This window comes from Saimiri boliviensis, chromosome 6, assembly GCF_048565385.1.
Source record: "Saimiri boliviensis isolate mSaiBol1 chromosome 6, mSaiBol1.pri, whole genome shotgun sequence".
Taxonomy (NCBI): Eukaryota; Metazoa; Chordata; class Mammalia; order Primates; family Cebidae; genus Saimiri; species Saimiri boliviensis.
Window position 1 is genome coordinate 72,149,280 of NC_133454.1, and position 17,415 is coordinate 72,166,694.

The 17,415-nt window shown below is 43.4% G+C and overlaps 1 protein-coding gene across 3 annotated transcripts in view; it reads left to right on the plus strand.

Annotated features, from left to right (window-relative positions):
- Window positions 1-17,415, plus strand: part of FAM168A (family with sequence similarity 168 member A) — a 185,893-nt gene that overhangs the window by 158,127 nt on the left and 10,351 nt on the right. The window contains exons 4-6 of one of the 3 annotated variants that reach the window (XM_039470593.2): window positions 2,564-2,590; window positions 8,176-8,301; window positions 16,545-16,687. In XM_039470593.2, coding sequence (XP_039326527.1) covers window positions 2,564-2,590; window positions 8,176-8,301; window positions 16,545-16,687 — 296 coding nt within the window. The remainder of the gene's footprint in view (window positions 1-2,563; window positions 2,591-8,175; window positions 8,302-16,544; window positions 16,688-17,415) is intronic. The other 2 variants (XM_074400958.1, XM_039470594.2) reach the window with 2 other exon arrangements.

Consider the following 17,415-nt stretch of genomic DNA (forward strand, 5'->3'; position numbering starts at 1 on the left):
AAAAGATAACAGAGCAGGGTGACATTGGGGGCCCACCTGAGTGGTGAAGGCCGTGCATTTGTCCAGGCTCTCACCCCCAGCACTGGGCTATTTTCTCATAATGTTCAGCACTTCTGGTGATAGATTGTGGGATTGTTTTAGGATCCGTTTACCAATAAGTGGAAAGATATGGAATAAATAGCTACTGCTTATTGAATGTTTTCTATGTGTTCAAAACTATTTGAAGTTCTTTATGGATATTAGCTTGTTTTATACTGCAATAAACTTTTGAAGTTGGTACTCTTATTATCCCCATTTTCCAAATGGGAAAACTAAAACTTAGAGAAGTTACATAACTAGCCCAAAGATCCAAGGCATAGCACCCTAACACTGTGTCTGCATGAGCTCTTAACTACTACATTGTAGTTGCATAAATGGGCCAGAGAGAAATTAAGGCATTACACTGGCTAAAGAGAGAAAGGAGTACAGATAGGAGGAGCCTGAAACTATAGGGGAAAAAAAGAAATTCAGTACATCTTGGCATATATATTCAATTTTAATTTTAAAACAAAAATAAGCCCTCATCTAACTTGATTTTCCCCAGTTTTGTTAAAAGTCAACATATAAGGTACAAGTACATAAAGTACAAAAAAATAAGCCCTCATCTAACTTGATTTTCCCTAATTTTGCTTTTAAAAGTCAACCTATTTCTACTAATGTCACCCAGACTGTTTTCTCAAAAACCCGCAAAATCCACAAGAGAGGGTAGTGTTATTGTATTTGAAGACCCCAAACTTGGAGTGTAAAGACTTAGGTTGTAGCACTAACTGCTTCTGATTTTGGTGTGACCGTGAGAAGATCCCCTTCCCTTTCTTTCCCTTTTGAGTTCACACACACACACACACACACACACACAGCATATTATGGAATGCTGGCCTCTGAATTCACAGTGCAGATTTCCTGACTATGGGGACTTCCTACCATGGAGAAGCTACCTCAAGGTCAGAAAGGACCATTTAGGTTACTCTCACCTTCCTGCCAGAGCCAGCCATTTGTGATGCAGAGGAGGTGCCTTCAGAAGGAACCAAGCTCTTAGGTTTAAATTTTTTTCAGCTGCTTTAAGGAGAACAAGAAGTTGCCTGAGAGAGAGAGAGAGAGAGAGAGAAAGAGAGAAAGAGAGAGTGTGTGCTATTTTTAGCAGCTCTGAGTACCTAAGATGTCATCTGTCTAGGATGCAGGGAAGCATTTCACTCTTTTCATTGGTTCTGAAAGCAATGTGGGCATTTGGAGCTTTTCCCCAAGCTCTTAATGATGTCAGGGATCTTATTTAGGAACTCTTTGGCCCTGCAAGAGGTAGGAGCCAATCAAGATTCGGTTTTCAGAATCTAGGGATCTATTAATGGTAATCTGGCTTGAAAATAAATGATAGGAAGGATAAACAGGTTAACTAATACAGATAAAAATAAAATAACCTCCTTGTGGAATCTGTTGACACAGTATTTTCCTGTATTATCTCATTTGATTTCATAGCATCCCTGTAAAGTACAAATACATTATTCCCATTTTACATAACAACAAACTTGGGGGAGGATAGCGAAAAAGAATTTGTGCTTTCTGAACAGCTTCCCTGTTCCAAGCCCTGTGCAAGTCATGTTACAAACCTTCATTTTTACCTTAGTCTTGTGAGTTAGAGCTTCCTGTCTTCAACTTGGCTCAGACAGGATAAACAAGTTGCCCAAAGTTATATAGCTAAAAAGCAGTAGATTCGGGAGGGCAAGGCAGGAGGATCGCATGAGGTCAAAGGTCAGGACCAGCCTGGGCAACATGATGAGACCCTATCTCTATAAAAAAATTAAAAGAAAAGTAGACAGGCTTGGTGGCATGCACCTGTAGTTCCAGCTACTCAGTAGGCTGAGACAGAAGGATCACTTGAGCCCAGGAGCTGGGGGCTGCATTGAGCTATCATTGCACCACTACTTTCTAGCCTGGGCAGCAGAGTGAGACCCTGTCTCCATAAAAAAGCTGTTTAGCTGGGATTCAAACCCAACTTGTCTAACCCCACAACCTGTGCTCCTTCTATAGCACCACAGTGACCCAGAGATTTCAGGGTTGGAGTGCCTCTGCATTGGTCCTATCTCTCAGGGGTTTTACAGACAGCTCTTTAGAGGTCAAAGATGGTGATATTGTCTCTGAACCTTCACTTCCTCTAACACAAAGTCTCTGTCATATGTGAAATCCCTCTGCAGTTTTTGGGAGAACAGAAATGTAATCTTGTAACAGACAAGCAAAAAGCAGGAACTTGGGCTTGTTCACATCCAGGCAGCTTTGGGTCAGCTGCCTGGAAGACACTGTGGCATCCAGGGAGGGGCTCTCTCCAATGAATGAACTTTCCCAGATGACAAGTCTGTCACCCTTTCTACGTTAAAGGTGCTTCACACCTTCTTTATTTACTGTGTTTGTGAAGCTGGGCGGGGAGGGCGGGGGGAACTGCTATCGCAAAACAAAGTCTGTTTATGTAACTGCAATGTATACAACTTTGCACAAATTCTTAGTGGTAATTTCAACTAACATTTCTATCCAACAGAGTTTCAGTTCCTGCATTCAGCTTATGGTAGGAAAGCTATTTTTCCTCATCTGTATTACAGCCTATGAATGTGTTATCTCATAACAATGGTAGATCCCCTCTCCTCTCCTCCCCAAATCCCGTCCCCTAGGCTTGGGCTCCCCCCAGGTGGCTCAGCAGCAGTTCCTAAAGCATGCAGGAACATGTCTGATGGTGCAAAAATCATGGGTTGGAGACACACATGAACCATCCCTACGGCAGCAGCAAAGGATCATGGCATTAAAAAGCATCTCTCAGCCTAACCTGGCTGCCGAATTCAAACAAACAAATGAACAAAAATTCCAGGACCTGCATGGGGCTCCTCAGTTGGCTTTGTGGCAGCTTCTGTGAAAGAGTACCTGGATTATGCCTATTAGAACCCAAAAAACTAGTCTGCCCCAGGATCAGATTTTCCATCTCCATCGGCAGTCTGACATGTTTGAAGCCTTGGTTGACTTTAGATATAATCTGTTCCATCGGCCCAGAACTTGAGCTCTGGGCTCATTTTCCTAGAAGATGGTGAGAGGTGGGGGATGAGGGGGCTAATAAGTGAGGGACCAGAACTGGGTTCTCTGGACAGTGTGGACTCCAGGCCCAAGGCACCACGGGAACTTCTGGGCACCTGTGAGGGTCCCAGCAGTATAACTTGACTAGGACCTTTTTGTCATAGACAGGAAGGGACCATGGGAAGGACTTGCAACTTTCACCACCCTCACCTGGGCTGCTCAGGAAAATGTTTTTATAAAATCTCTGTACCCTTTCTCAACTTTTAACCTTGAATTATTTGGATGCTGGAAATTGAATTTGTGTGTTGCCCATCTGTCAGGAGATGAGCTGTGAAATTTCTCCTTGCCATGGCTGTGGGCTGTGTGATCTTGGGCAATTTACTAATGTCTCCAGGCCGTAGATAAAATGTTTAATTTCACATGATCTCTGAAGTCCTTTAAATACTAATACCCTGTCCTCTTATAATTTTATTACTTCAATTTTGTTAGTCACAGACCTGTTTCTCATGTAGTCATTTTTTGTTCGCCTTAGGATATATGAATCTGAACAGAAGGGTCCATAAAAAGTCAGAGAAGCTCTCGTGCTTCCCCTTCCAGTTATAACATCTGAAATAGATCTGCATAAAGAATACAGATGGAGCTCTTCACTTTACAAAATGCTGTGCCAGGCCCTAAGCTGGCCCTTTGAAAATACAAAGACTAGTAAGACAAGGGGCTTGCTCTCAAGGAGCTCAGAGTTTAGTAGAGAGAAGACATGTCATCAAGTACAGGTGCTTCCAAGAATCACAGGGCTGTGGTTAAGGGGTGGGGGAAGGAAAGACTTTATAGTAGGTGTGAGTCTTCAGCTCATGATTGATGGATTAATCAATATTACCAGATGGAGTTTGGAGAAAGACATGCCAGAAGAGGTAGCAGTGTGGACAAAACATGGAGATGTGGGGCTCCCTGGCATATTCTGGGAGTTATAAGCAGTTTCTGTGGCTGTAGTGTGGACTGGAGATTGAGAACAATGAGAGAGTCTAGAAAGGTCTTCAAGACGAGATGATCATGATGGGGCATTGAACGCTACACAGGAGTTGAAACTTTAGCCTATAGTTAGTGGAAAACCATGGAATGTTTTCAAGAAAGGGGGTTTTGTGATTAGGTTTCAGTCTTAGGTATATGACTCTGAATGCAGCTTGAAAATTGGAGGGAGCAGATTTAACGTGAGGAAGCAGTTGCAGTAGTTAAGATGAGAGATGATGAGAGCTTCAATTAGAACTATAGCTTACAACTTTGGGGATGGAAGAGTGGACAGAAACCAGAACTAGAAACTCTAAGACTGGGTGACACTTTATTTTTGACCCTCACATCAGTACTATGAAGCAATCAAGGAGTGATGATTATTGCCATTTTATGAGACAACGAATCTAAAGCTTAGAAAGGTTAAGTGACTTGCCCAAGGTCCCACAGCTAATAAGTGGCAGAGCCCAGGCTACAACTCAGATTTCCTGACTCAGTACATTATTCAGGATGATGGTCCCTTGCTGCCTCTCTTCCTTGTAAATGTGCTTAACAGATTGTTCAAGTGTCAGAGGGCGTGAGGGCCCCCGTATCCAGGGAAGTGAACAACCCAGCACCTGGATGTGGGCAGCATGCTGTGACTGGGCCCACGGCCCTTCACTGCCAAGGGTTCTCTCTCTCTCTCTCATTTCATTGAGGTATAACACACATACAGTAAAGTATATAAAGCATACAAATCTCTCTCTCTCTCTTTTTTTTTTTGAGATGGAGTCTCACTCTTTTACTCAGGCTGGAGTGCAGTGGTGCAGTCTTGGCTCACTGCAACCTCCACCTCCCAGGTTCAAGCGATTCTCCTGCCTCAGCCTCCTGAGTAGCTGGGATTACAGGTGCATGCCACCATGCCTGGCTAATTTTTGTATTTTTTAGTAGAGACGGGGTTTCACCATGTTGGTCAGGCTGGTCTCGAGCTCCTGACCTCGTGATCCGCCCACCTCGGCCTCCAAAGTGCTGGGATTACAGGCGTGAGCCACTGCACCCGGCCAAGTACACTAATCTTAAGTGTATATACCTTAGTAATGTTTTTACATATGTATATGCCTATATTTAACTACCACTCAGTTCAAAATACAAAACATCTCTAGGAAGTGGTACTTTTCAGGCACCCAAGGGCAGGCATGCTGTTCAGAGCAGTCTCCTCTATCACCATGCCTCTAAAAGCTTCAGTTGGAATTGTCTTCATCCCACAACTGAGCTCTGAATCACTCGCACCAACAGAATGGGTGACTTCAGAATTGTGTACCAGGAGTTGGATCACACGGTACAACTAACTAATGAGGAGGTCAAGTTGACAGCTAATATTTGTTTTTTGATTTGTTTTCACATTTATCTAGTTACTTAAATTACAAGGATTCAAATATACAGAGAAGTACAGAAAACACTAATTTGTTTTCTTTATGATGAAACCAGGAGAAAATACAGAAAAATATTTTTATTCAGAAAAACATACAGATAGTATAGTTCACTTCATCACTTGGAAAAGACAGTAATCAAAGGCACAGTCGCACTTGCTTCTTTCTTGGTTAACCTGAACATTATTTTATTGTGTATCATGCTGTCTTGTTCACTCTTTGGTTGGCGTGTGGCTGTGTTGCATCCCCAGCTAGATCATAAGTACCTTGTGTGCAGTGACCGTGACCTACGTGTGTTCCCTTCCACCGTGGCGCTCCCCTCAGTGCTGAGTGCAGTGTAGACCTCAGTTGCTCTTTGGACAAAAGAGTGATTTACTCTTTTGTGAAGAGTAAGTTAGTTTGACTTACTAACTTTAATTGTCACACAGTCCTTCAGGCTAATGTCAGACTTTTGGCTTATTATGAAAATTATGGTAAAGTATATACCACTTGGAGGAAAAAATTGGAATGTACTAGAACCTCCAAATTCTCAATTCCTACAGCCAAATTCGGGACTTCTGCCCCCTGGTGGCGTTCCCGTGGGGTTTTGAGGGAATGGGCTTGTTTCATCTGACTTTTCAGAGTTATGTTTTACTTTTTAAGAGTTGTTTTGGGAGTGGCCACTGCTTTCCAGCCACATGTATGGCAGACTAAATTTGGAGACATCTTGATAAAGATATGTTAACACTAATTGGATTCTTTATCCCTTTCCTGTTTCCCACTCCCCAAAGAAAAGAAATGCAAAATGATTGTTTAAAATGGACTCTCCTCCTCCTTCATTGTCTGCAGAGTCCTGTCTTGATGTCCAGGAAAGGCCCTGGGCTCTACATGGAGTTCTGCTGGGTCTCCATTTCTCTTACTAGAATTCTCCTTTTAGTGTGACTTTCCTGCCCATGATTTCCTTCTCATTTCTCAGCATCTGCTGTATATATTGCGGGCCATTAATGCAAATGCAGAGTCAGCCTACAACAGCCATCCACTTCTAGCCTTGCTTCAACAAAAACAGCACAGTCCCTGACCTTCTCTGGCCCCAGTACTTCTGGGATCAAAGGAATCAGAGGTATTATCTGTTACCTGAATGGGCAGAAGGGGTTACAGGATCTCTCTGGAGGTAGAATATCCTTGTCCTGGTAGAATTAGAGAGTGTATAGGCATACTTTCTTCTCATAACACCCTGTCTTAGCCTCTTAGTTAAATGTTTTAAGTATTGCCAATGCAGCCTCACCTTCTGCTAATATGCTATATAAAACCCCATATCCATGGCCCCCAAAGACTTTGAGTGGAAAAGATGTTGCTGAAGTTATTCTTTTTATACCATAAACAGAAATTTGAGTCAAGAATGTTTCCCCTCTAGTGTTTGAAATTATAACAAGGAAAATATCTAAAAAGTTAGGCAAGTCCCCTTTGGAACTCTTTTTTCTTTCCCCTCAGGATACCACGAAGATAAGTTTTTTTGAGTCACACCCTACTTCTAAAACATATGAAGTATCATCCTTCAGATGTCTCTAGCTGAGCTTTGAGTCAGCCTGGGAAGTCTCTGCAGATCATAAACTGGCCTCATCTATATTTCATACCTACCCCAAATTTGATATTTGCTTTCTTTTTTTTTTTTTTTGAGATAGAGTTTTGCTCTTGTTACCCAGGCTGGAGTGCAATGGCGCGATCTTGGCTCACCACAACCTCCGCCTCCTGGGTTCAGGCAATTCTCCTGCCTCAGCCTCCTGAGTAGCTGGGATTACAGGCACACGCCACCATGCCCAGCTAATTTTTTGTATTTTTTTTTTTTAGTAGAGATGGGGTTTCACCATGTTGACCAGGATGGTCTCGATCTCTCGACCTCGTGATCCACCCGCCTCGGCCTCCCAAAGTGCTGGGATTACAGGCTTGAGCCACTGCGCCCGGCCGATATTTGCTTTCTTAATGGCCCAAAGGACCATCTCTAATTAATGAGGAGATATTCCAGGTGGGGCATCCAGTAACACCTCAGCAGAAGATATTCAGGGGTATGCAAGAAGTATGTCTGTCTGGCTTCAGGAGAAGGAGTTATTAGCAAGGAGTGCCCCACTGGCTAACTAGGTTTAGTGCAGCACAGTGCCCAGTGCCTTTTAAGCTGCCATGGCCACAACTCAGTCCCTTCAGAGGAGATGGTAGTCCAGTAAGGTTCATGTAATGCGTAATTTTTTGTGGGCCTGTCTTTGAAAGCAACTTATAAATATATCTCCAGATGGTATTTCAGAAAATAAAGAGTGCTCAGTTGATCTGGTCAACACACAAAGGCTCCCAAGTTGCTACATATTAATGAGAAAGTGGCTGAGGAATATACCAGAGCCTTAGGCCAAAATGTTAGGTAGTAGGAGGTGGTATTCATGGACATCTTTGTGATTTTAGTAGTAGGTAGAAAATCGTAACTCTTTTAGTATAACTTCAGATTTCCTTGATTTCAGATCATTTGGAAACATACATCAGCACTCCTCCCAACCCACTTACCCATTTCAGAAAGGCTGAGCCATCCTGTGTGTCTGAACAGGCTCCTTAGGTTGTGTGTTTCTGTCCAGCACAAGACCCTTGCTTTGTGTCTGTGATTGGTGGTGGCCACTTCTTATTTCTGCCTAATGCCATTCTTGTGTCTTCCCTTAAGCAACTCTGCTGATGAAACAGGCCTGGCCACAGAACTCGTCTTCCTGTGGCACTGAAGGCACCTTCCACCTCCCAGTGGACACCGGGACCGAGAACCGAACTTACCAAGCATCCTCTGCGGCTTTCAGTAAATACAGCCTGTCTCCTTTCCTTGTTCCCCTTGGTTGGGACTGATTTGTTTCTTAGGAAGAAAGGAAAGGGAGCTTTTAAAAATGACATTTATGAGATAAATACTGTTTTAAGAGGTTATTTTCCCCAGGCAAAAAATTGGCCCTCCTTATTCAGGAAAGGTCATCCTCTTTGATCATGCACCCAGCTTTGGGGAGACACAAAGCACTGAGGGAGGGAGAAGGAAATACTCACCTGGCCAGCAAGTTGATTGGGGAAGGACTGTTACTGCATTTCAAGGGGAAAGGACAGAGGGCACATTTTGAAGGTCTGTGGGTCTTTGGACAGAGAGGGCTCGTCCCCAGCACAGGGCTTCTTAACCTTAGCACTACTGACATCAAAGCCACATAATTCTTTGTTGTCAGGGCACTATCCTGTGCATTATAGGATGTTTAACAGCATCCCTGGCCTCTATCCTAGATGCCAGTAGCAAAGCCTCATTGTGACAACCAAAAATGTTTATAAACATTGCCAAATATCCCCTATGGGACAAAATTGCCCCCTGTATGAGAAAGAGTGTCCTAGTGGAAGCTGCACTGCGCAAGGAGTCTTCATGGAGGCCAGAAACCAGCTAGCCAGTCTGACTGGTCATATTCATCCTGAGGCTCAGTAGAGTAACTGATACTGTCACCTTCATATCTAATTTTTAACACAAAGTGGTTCCACTGGGAAAATGAGGACCAATGTTTAGAAATTACTGAGTGGCATCTTGACTCCATCTAAGAAGAACTTTGTGTCTTGTCAGAGCTGTTCAATAGAGTTATGACTGACTTTGGATGTGGTGAGAACTTATCTCTTAAGTTGTGCCAGCAGGGACTGGACAAACCCTCACAGGGATGTTCCAGACAAGGCCTGATAGTCTGTGGTTCCACAAATTATTAAGGCACTAAGTAAGTAGAATAAAAAAATGCATTGTATTTTTTTCTTTTCTTTAAAACATCTGTGTTAGTCTGTTCTTACGTTGTTATGAAGAAATACCTGAGGCTGGGTAATTCATAAAGAAAAGAGGTTTAATTGGCTCACAGTTCTGCAGGCTGTGCAAGCATGGTACCAACTTCTGCTTAGCTTCTGGTGAGGGCCTCAGGAAGCTTGCAGTCAAGGCGGAAGGCAAAAGGGGAAGCCAGGATATCATGTGGTGAGAGAGGGCACAAAGGGCTGGGAAGGTGCCACACTCTAAATAATCACAGTTCACTCATCAGCAAGGGGATAGTGCTAAGCCATCATGAGGGATCCACCCCTAAGATCCAATACCTCCCACCAGGCCCCATCTCCAACACTGGAGGTTACATTTCAGCATAAGAGTTGGAGGAAACAAACCTCTAGACCATATCAACATCCAAAGTCATTTTCTTCTTAGTTTTCATTGCCCCTAGATATCAACATCAGTTTATGTTCATACAACGTAACTCACCTTTTGTAGAATATAGTTTCATGATCACCCTCTCTTTTAATCTACATTGTATTGTCCTAAGTTATTTGGGTGGATTTTCATCCCAGTGTGAAAGATGAGGCTCAGAAAGGTAATAGGTCCAATGCCACCCAGCTAGTAAGCAGCATAGCTGGAAAAAGATACCACCCAGATTAAGATTCTGTTACTGACTTTTTTCATGAGATTGATTTTACTCATTAAGAGGTATGTCAGTCATAAGGAGTTTTTCCAGATACCTCAGGTAGAATGAATGAACATATATAAGATTATATACATATATAAATAGGGATATACATATTCTCTCTGACATCTAAATATCTGGATATAGTTGCGTATAGGCACACCTACAGCAGTGTAGCAGAAAATGGCCTGGAGTGGAAGCCCAGAGCATTGAATTCTAGACTGGTTCTGTGTAACCTTGGATAATTCATGTCCGTGCATTGGACCTTGATTTTTCAAACTGCAAAATGAAGGAACTGAACTAAATTATCTCCAAGGTTCTTTCTTACAGTTAGACTTCTTATTCTCTCAGCAAGATGATGTGTATTCAGTGTCTTCCACTCCAACAGGGATCTCCTCTCGAGTTGCCCTTAACAGTGGCTGGCCAACAAACCATCTCCAAAAAGAGGCAACCTTTTCCACAGTTAGAAAGTCAGAGTAACAGAAGGCCTTGCATTCTACTATGTTGAAATCTTCCTGAAGTCCCATTAAGTGTCCAGCAGCCATAACCCACTGTTTCCTCCCAGACAGGCTATCACAGTCCTTGAAAAGAACCAAAATATAACCCCCCGATGACCTTTTTTGAGTAAGGGTCTTCACTCATACTGGAGTCCAGTGGCACATTCATGTCACACTGCAGTCTCAAACTCCTAGGCTCAAGTAATCCTCCCACCACAGCCTTCCATGTAGCTGGGACCACAATGCCCAGCTAATTTTTTTATTTTTTTGTAGAGATGGGGTTTTGCCACATTGTCTAGGCTGGTCTCGAACTCCTGGGCTCAAGCCCTCCTCCCAACTCAGTCTCACAAACTGCTGGGGTTATAGGTATCAGCTACCATGCCTGGCCGACCCCTCTCTTTTAAGAAAGTAATGTAAAAACCTGTACCATTTTTTAATGCAGTTGGGGTTGATTGGCCCTCCCATACCCATAAAGATTCCTCCCAGCATTCAAATTTTGTGGCTTCTAGTACCACAGAAAATTCAGGGCACTTTGACAAATTCAATTCAATTTCACCAACACTTGCTAAGACTGTTTGTAATTAGGTCGCCTACTTATTCATCACTGTCTTACTTGGCTACCAACAAGGAGCTTAGGGGTCAAAGCAAGATTCAGACATAGAGCTTTGTTTTGTCCAGACATATAAATCTGATGATCAATAAACCGATTAGTCTAAAAGGCATCCGTGATTCGAGGATCAATGCCCTTGAAGGTGGTAGGGGTTCTACAACTGAAAAAGATTTATGACAGTGAAAAAGGATTGCAGAAAGGTCTGAAAAGGTTTTATCTTGCTAATACACATACTCTTTTTATTATCCCATTTGATGGATTCTGAAATTATGGTTAGGAACCTAAGAGAAAGAATAGGACATCATAAACAAAGCCTCTTCTATAAGGCAGAACTGGGACTTCTAGTGATGGAATTCCTTTTTTCCTCTCATGATATTGCCTTTAGTGAAATGGGGACAACAAAGGCCAGTATTTATGCCCAAGATTGGACTACAGAGACCTTTAACTCAGCAAGAGCTCTGCCTAGGGCATGGTGAGCCCTGAACTTTGGGCCCAGCTCTGTACTGATGTGCTATACAATTTGGGGAAAATCTGTCCTCCTGGGCTTCAGGTTCTTTCTCTGAAAGGAAGAAAATTGAATATAAACCTCTAATGCCCTTCAAGCACAACATTCCAAAGTCTTAATTCTGTGACCTTTACACTTAGAATTACTCTCGGGATAGCCAGGCCTCCAGTGAGTGAATTGAGTTAAGTTCATTTGGGCAAAATCTATTTTTTTTTTTTTTTTTTTTTTTTTTTTTTGCCACAAGCTCAACAGATTCTTTTACTTAGATGCATAAAGTAATAAACCCTGATTTTTCTGTTACCCAAGCTCTGACTGTAGCTCCAGGGGAATTTTCAGAGTTCCTCAGGAGTAATGACAGGACCACCAGTATATTGTGGAAAGTCCTCCGCAATGATTTCCTCATAAAAGTCTTCTGAAATACTCAGAGACTTAGAATGTCAGCACTAGAAAGGTTCTCTGATACTGTGTAGTCCAAATGAGGAAATTCCCTTAGAGAGGAACTGACCTGACTTACTGACAGAGCCTAGGATGAGGGCCCCCACGCAGTTTCTGCAGCCTCATAAAGATACTCCTGACAAATGGTAACCTTGAGAACCACTGTGGTTAGAGGAAGTAGCAGCGAGTCTTAGATCCCCACAAGCATCTCTCTCTTTCAGCAGCTACTCATGATCTCATCTGTGAAGTGTTTATGCTGGTCTTAATGATCTCTGAGGTCTCTTCTAGCTCTGCAGTTCTGCTTCCCCCGTCTCAGACTGTCTGGACAAACAAGCAAGGCCTTCTTCTGCAGCATCATCTCTCTGGCTGCCAAGGGTGTTTTGGCTACTTATTTGTATTCTAAGTATGTGTGTCTCTCATTTCATAACACAAAGAAAGGGAAACATCCTCCAGCAAGGTTATTCTTAGATGTGGAAACCAAATTCTACTGCAGTCTCTTAGAGCTTTTTGATTTTCCTCAGAGGGATAGTCTCACCACTTTGTAATATGGCTGTGCTTGCAGCATAGAATAGGTAATGCAGCTTCCCCAGGGAAGATAAAAATTCCAGAGCATATTCTCCAGCAGTGTAAAGGAAAGTCTTCAGCATCGTTGGCCTGTTAACTTTAAAGAATCACAAAATCATGGCATTTTAAGCCATAACATTTTATAATCTTAGAATCCTAGAGTCTTGCATTCCAAGCTGGGACAGACCATAGTAGTCATAGTTTAGCTTTCGTCTTTCAGACCAGGCTCTGCCTGCATACCCTTAGGACAGGAGCTTACTGTCTCCCTATAAAGTGAGAGAGAAGAAATCACAATAGCTAATCTTTATAAAGTGCTTCTAATATGTCAGGTACTATTCTAAGTGCTTTTTATTTAACAATTAATGTATTTATCACAGGAATCCTATGAAGTAGATACCATTACTGTTCCCATATTACACACAAGGAGACTGATGTATCCTACAGCTATTAAGTCGCAGAGCTGGGGGTTTGGACCTAGGCAGTCAGTCTGTCTCCAGACTGCTCGTAACCACTTCTCTGTGCTGCAGAGCTTTCAGAAACAGGCATCTTCTGATTCAGGGGTGTCCTCTCCTGCTTAGAAAAGGGATGCTTTCAACTCCGCTAGGATTCTCTACACCTTGATATATTCCTTTTAAATCAGGGGTGAGCAAACATTCCTGTAAAGGGTCAAATAGTTAGGCTTTTCAAAAGGCAGAATGGTCTCTGTCAGTAACCACCATTGTAGCAGGAAAGTAGCCTTAGTCAATATGTAAATGAATGGTTGTAGATATGTTACAATAAAACTTTGTTAACCAAAACAAGCTGCCAATTACAAAAAGCATGGCTGAAATTTAACTGTTTTATTTATTTATTTTTTTTGAGATGGAGTCTCACTCTGTTGCCAGGCTGCTGGAGTGCAGTGGCGTGATCTCAGCTCACTGCAACCTCCTCCTCCTGAGTTCAAGTGATTTTTCTGCCTCAGCTTCCCAAGTAGCTGGGACTACAGGCATAAGCCACCAGGCCCAGCTAATTTTTTTGTATTTTTAATAGAGACGGGGTTTCACCATGTTGACCAGGATGGTCTTGATCGCTTGACCTTGTGATCTGCCCACCTCAGCCTCCCAAAGTGCTGGGATTACAGGCATGAGCCACCACACCTGGCTAATTGTTTTAAATATTTATGGTATAAGTAAAAGATTCTGTGTTAAAATTAATTTGGGAAATACAGTCTCGTACATATTCCCATCTTAGAGATTCACAGTTCACCTCCCACCTTTTGTTTTTTAAGAGACAGGGTCTTGCTCTGTCACTCAAGCTGGAGTACAGTGGTGTGATCAGGGCTCACTACACCTCAGACTCCTGGGCTCAAGGCATCCTCATGCCTCAGCCTTCCAAGTAGCTGGGGACTACACCAGCCACTTTGCCTGGCTACGTTTTTTTTTTTTTTCTTGTTTTTTAGAGATGTAGTCTATGTTACCCAGGCTGGTGTTGAACCCTGGTCTCAAGTGCTTCTCCTGCCTTGGCCTCCCAAAGTGCTGGGATTATAGGTGACAGCCATGATATCCAGCCCACTCTATTGTTTTAAAAACTTCTCGGGGTCATGGAATTTTTAAAAAATCATGACTGTTTCCTTCTATTTTACATTGTGACTTCACAAACATATGGCACTACAGAACTCTCTTTCCTTTCCTTTGGCAAAAACAACTATTAAGATCCCTTGGAGGCCGGGCGTGGTGGCTCAAGCCTGTAATCCCAGCACTTTGGGAGGCCAAGGCAGGTGGATCACGAGGTCAAGAGATCGAGACCATCCTGGTCAACATGGTGAAACCCCGTCTCTACTAAAAATACAAAAAATTAGCTGGGCATGGTGGTGCGTGCCTGTAATCCCAGCTACTCAGGAGGCTGAGGCAGGAGAATTGCCTGAACCCAGGAGGCGGAGGTTGTGGTGAGCCGAGATCGCGCCATTGCACTCCAGCCTGGGTAACAAGAGCGAAACTCTGTCTCAAAAAAAAAAAAAAAAAAAAAAAGATCCCTTGGAATCTATAATCTGTTGTCTACATTTGGGAAATGTCTATCTCCAGTTTATCTATAAAACCCCTTTGTTTTATAGATAAGTAAATTGTGTCTCCATACACATCAGATGATTCCTTCTAGAAATCCGCAAAGCTAGTCTCCCTGTCTTCCCCTAGTGTCTGCTTCTCCTCCTATGACCGCATTTCAAGATAAGCTCCATAATCTAGAAACTTTGAGAAATCTGCTCTAGAATTCTCACTCATCTCAGTCCCGCTGCCAGTTAGTTTCTACTTTTTAACATACTTCCCTTTCTTTCATATGCCCTTTCCACTCTATCCTCGTCGCTACTTACTTCCCAGGCATATTAGACCACAAAACTATCGAAAAAACTATGTATCTGCAGGTGGAAAAATAAACAACATGAATCCAGGGAAAGCTCAACTTTTGTGGCAGCTGCTCAGCAGCTCTCATATCCTCTTGAGTCCTTGGGCAGGGGGATGCCAAGCCAAAGAGGTGTGATGTGGACTGAGAGAGATTTGTGACCATGTGGTAGCTTTCTTTTACTTGGGGTTAGGGTAGAAGAGACCCAGATCTTTAGACGCATGGAATTTTCATTTAGGAAGAGATCTTCATTGTTAGCCACCTGATTTTACAAAATAAGAAACTAAGGCCCAAAGACTTGACAGTTGTCACCAAAAATTAGGGGGAAAGCCAGAACTGAAGACTAGATGTCTTCTCTTCCAATAAAGCACTCCCTCCACTCTGCCCCCATTCTCTTCTTGTGTAATGGAAACAGCAGTTTGGAGCTGAAAGGGTCCTTGGCGAGAAATGTTATAGGTGAAAGAGCTGAAGCCCAGTGAGGTCAGCTAGACCTACCCAAGATCGAACCACAGAAAAGAAGCCACCTCAGCACCTCCCCAGCAGGGCTTCAAAGCATAGGTCCCCTGGTACTGTTCCTTCAACTTAGAAGAGTTTAGAGTCTTCAGGAGAAGTTATTAAAAAGACTTGCCTTTTCTGAGCCCAGGATCCCCTTGTGTAAAGTGCTAGGGTTGGGGTCACTTGATCACTTGGGTTCCATAGAATAATTCCATTTTGTGATTCTAAAAGGAGACAGTCTTGTCTCCTTTTATGACTCATGTTTCAAGTTTTTTTTTTTCTGTGAACAAGGGATCTATCACTCTTTTCCGGAGGATTCAAAGCAGCACAATTTATTTGCATGGCCAATTGTGAGCTTCTTGGGGCCTGACTTCTCAGTCTCAACTTTTTGTCCATCCTGGTTAGTGACAGACATGGCCCAGGTTCCAGGCTGATGTGAATCTTTGTGATCTCTTACTTCATGTCTTTTCAGGCAGAAGTAACCTTCCCCTAGACCCCAGGAGAGAAGGAAAGCCAACTCTGTAGAGCAAAGTTTTTCAGCATCCCAGAAGATGAGGATCTCTGGATGGTGTTTTGTATGGGGTTTCCACCTTCAAACTTGGTGGGGAGGAAGGGGAACATGATGGAGGGAAGTCCAAGAAGAGAGAGAGAGATAAGGAGAAAAAGAAATAGAGCAAGAGAGAGAGAGCAGCAAAAAGATACCCTGCATGCTGCATGAGAAGACAAAAGCAAGAAGATAGAGTAGCAATAAAGAGCAAGTGGGTTGAGGGCTTCCATCTCTCTGCACCTGCCCACTCCACACAGCTCCAAATCCCAGGCTGTCAGAGCGGAAAGGGACCATCTGGTTCTAGCCTCTTATTTTATAGATAAGAGCCCTGAGACCCAGAGAAAGAAAAGATGCCCAGAAACATGCAGCCCTGTGCACCAGGACTGAGGGAGCTGCCTCTGGGGTCAGGGCTTTCTGGGTGGAGCTCTGTTCTGTTTGTTCTCATCTCTGTTTCCAGCCTGGATTCAGCCCATCTTTAGTCTGGGGAGTCATGACTGGGACCTGCTGCCTTCTAGCAGTGCTCTTCTGCCAACTAACTGGAAGTCTCTCTTATTGCCTTGGTACAGGATATACTGCGGGGACACCGTACAAGGTCCCACCGACCCAGAGTAATACTGCTCCACCCCCCTACTCCCCATCACCCAACCCCTATCAGACGGCCATGTATCCAATCAGAAGTGCCTACCCCCAGCAGAATCTGTATGCCCAGGTAGGTATATGTCAAAGCCACCTCTTCTGCAGGTAGAGGAGCCTCCAGCCTGGCTGCAGTGTGGTGGGGCAGGGCGAGGAAGTGAGGGAAGGAGAGGAGAGTTTATGGCTCTCGCTAACCATCCCTGTTGTATGACTGAAGCAATATCCCTGCACTCTACTTACTCCCTCATTCCACCTCAGCCCCTAGAGGAGTGAGACATGAAGTCATTTAGATTAACAGAGCCCAGAACATCAGAGGACAAGGGCCCTCAGAGATTTTCTAGCTCAGCTCCTTTGTTAAACAAGTGGGGAAACTGAGACGCAAAGAGGGGAATGACGTGTCCAGGGTTACACCATGAACTATTAGTTGGTCAAGATGAGACCCCAATGTTTTGATCTTTTCTAACCCCCACATCTGCCCTTCCTTGATCAAGTCTGTGAACTGAGTGGGGAGGAGGAAAGTACACAGGCTCTGTCACTAGTGTCCTCTGTGACCTTGGGCAAGTTACTCTTTCTGTGCCTGATGGCCCTTTCTGGGCTCCTTCAGCTGGAGGACATATGCTTTCCAGGATTGGTATGAGACAGGGGACCATATGGGGCTCTAGCACATCCATGACACATTCTTCTGGAGTGACAACTCTATAGGAAGTGTATGTGGTGAGGAGAATACTTTTTTTAGTTTAAAAAAACAGCTGTATTTTAAAGTAGAAGGCAAAACTTAAGAGGCTTGAGATATTTTTCTCATTT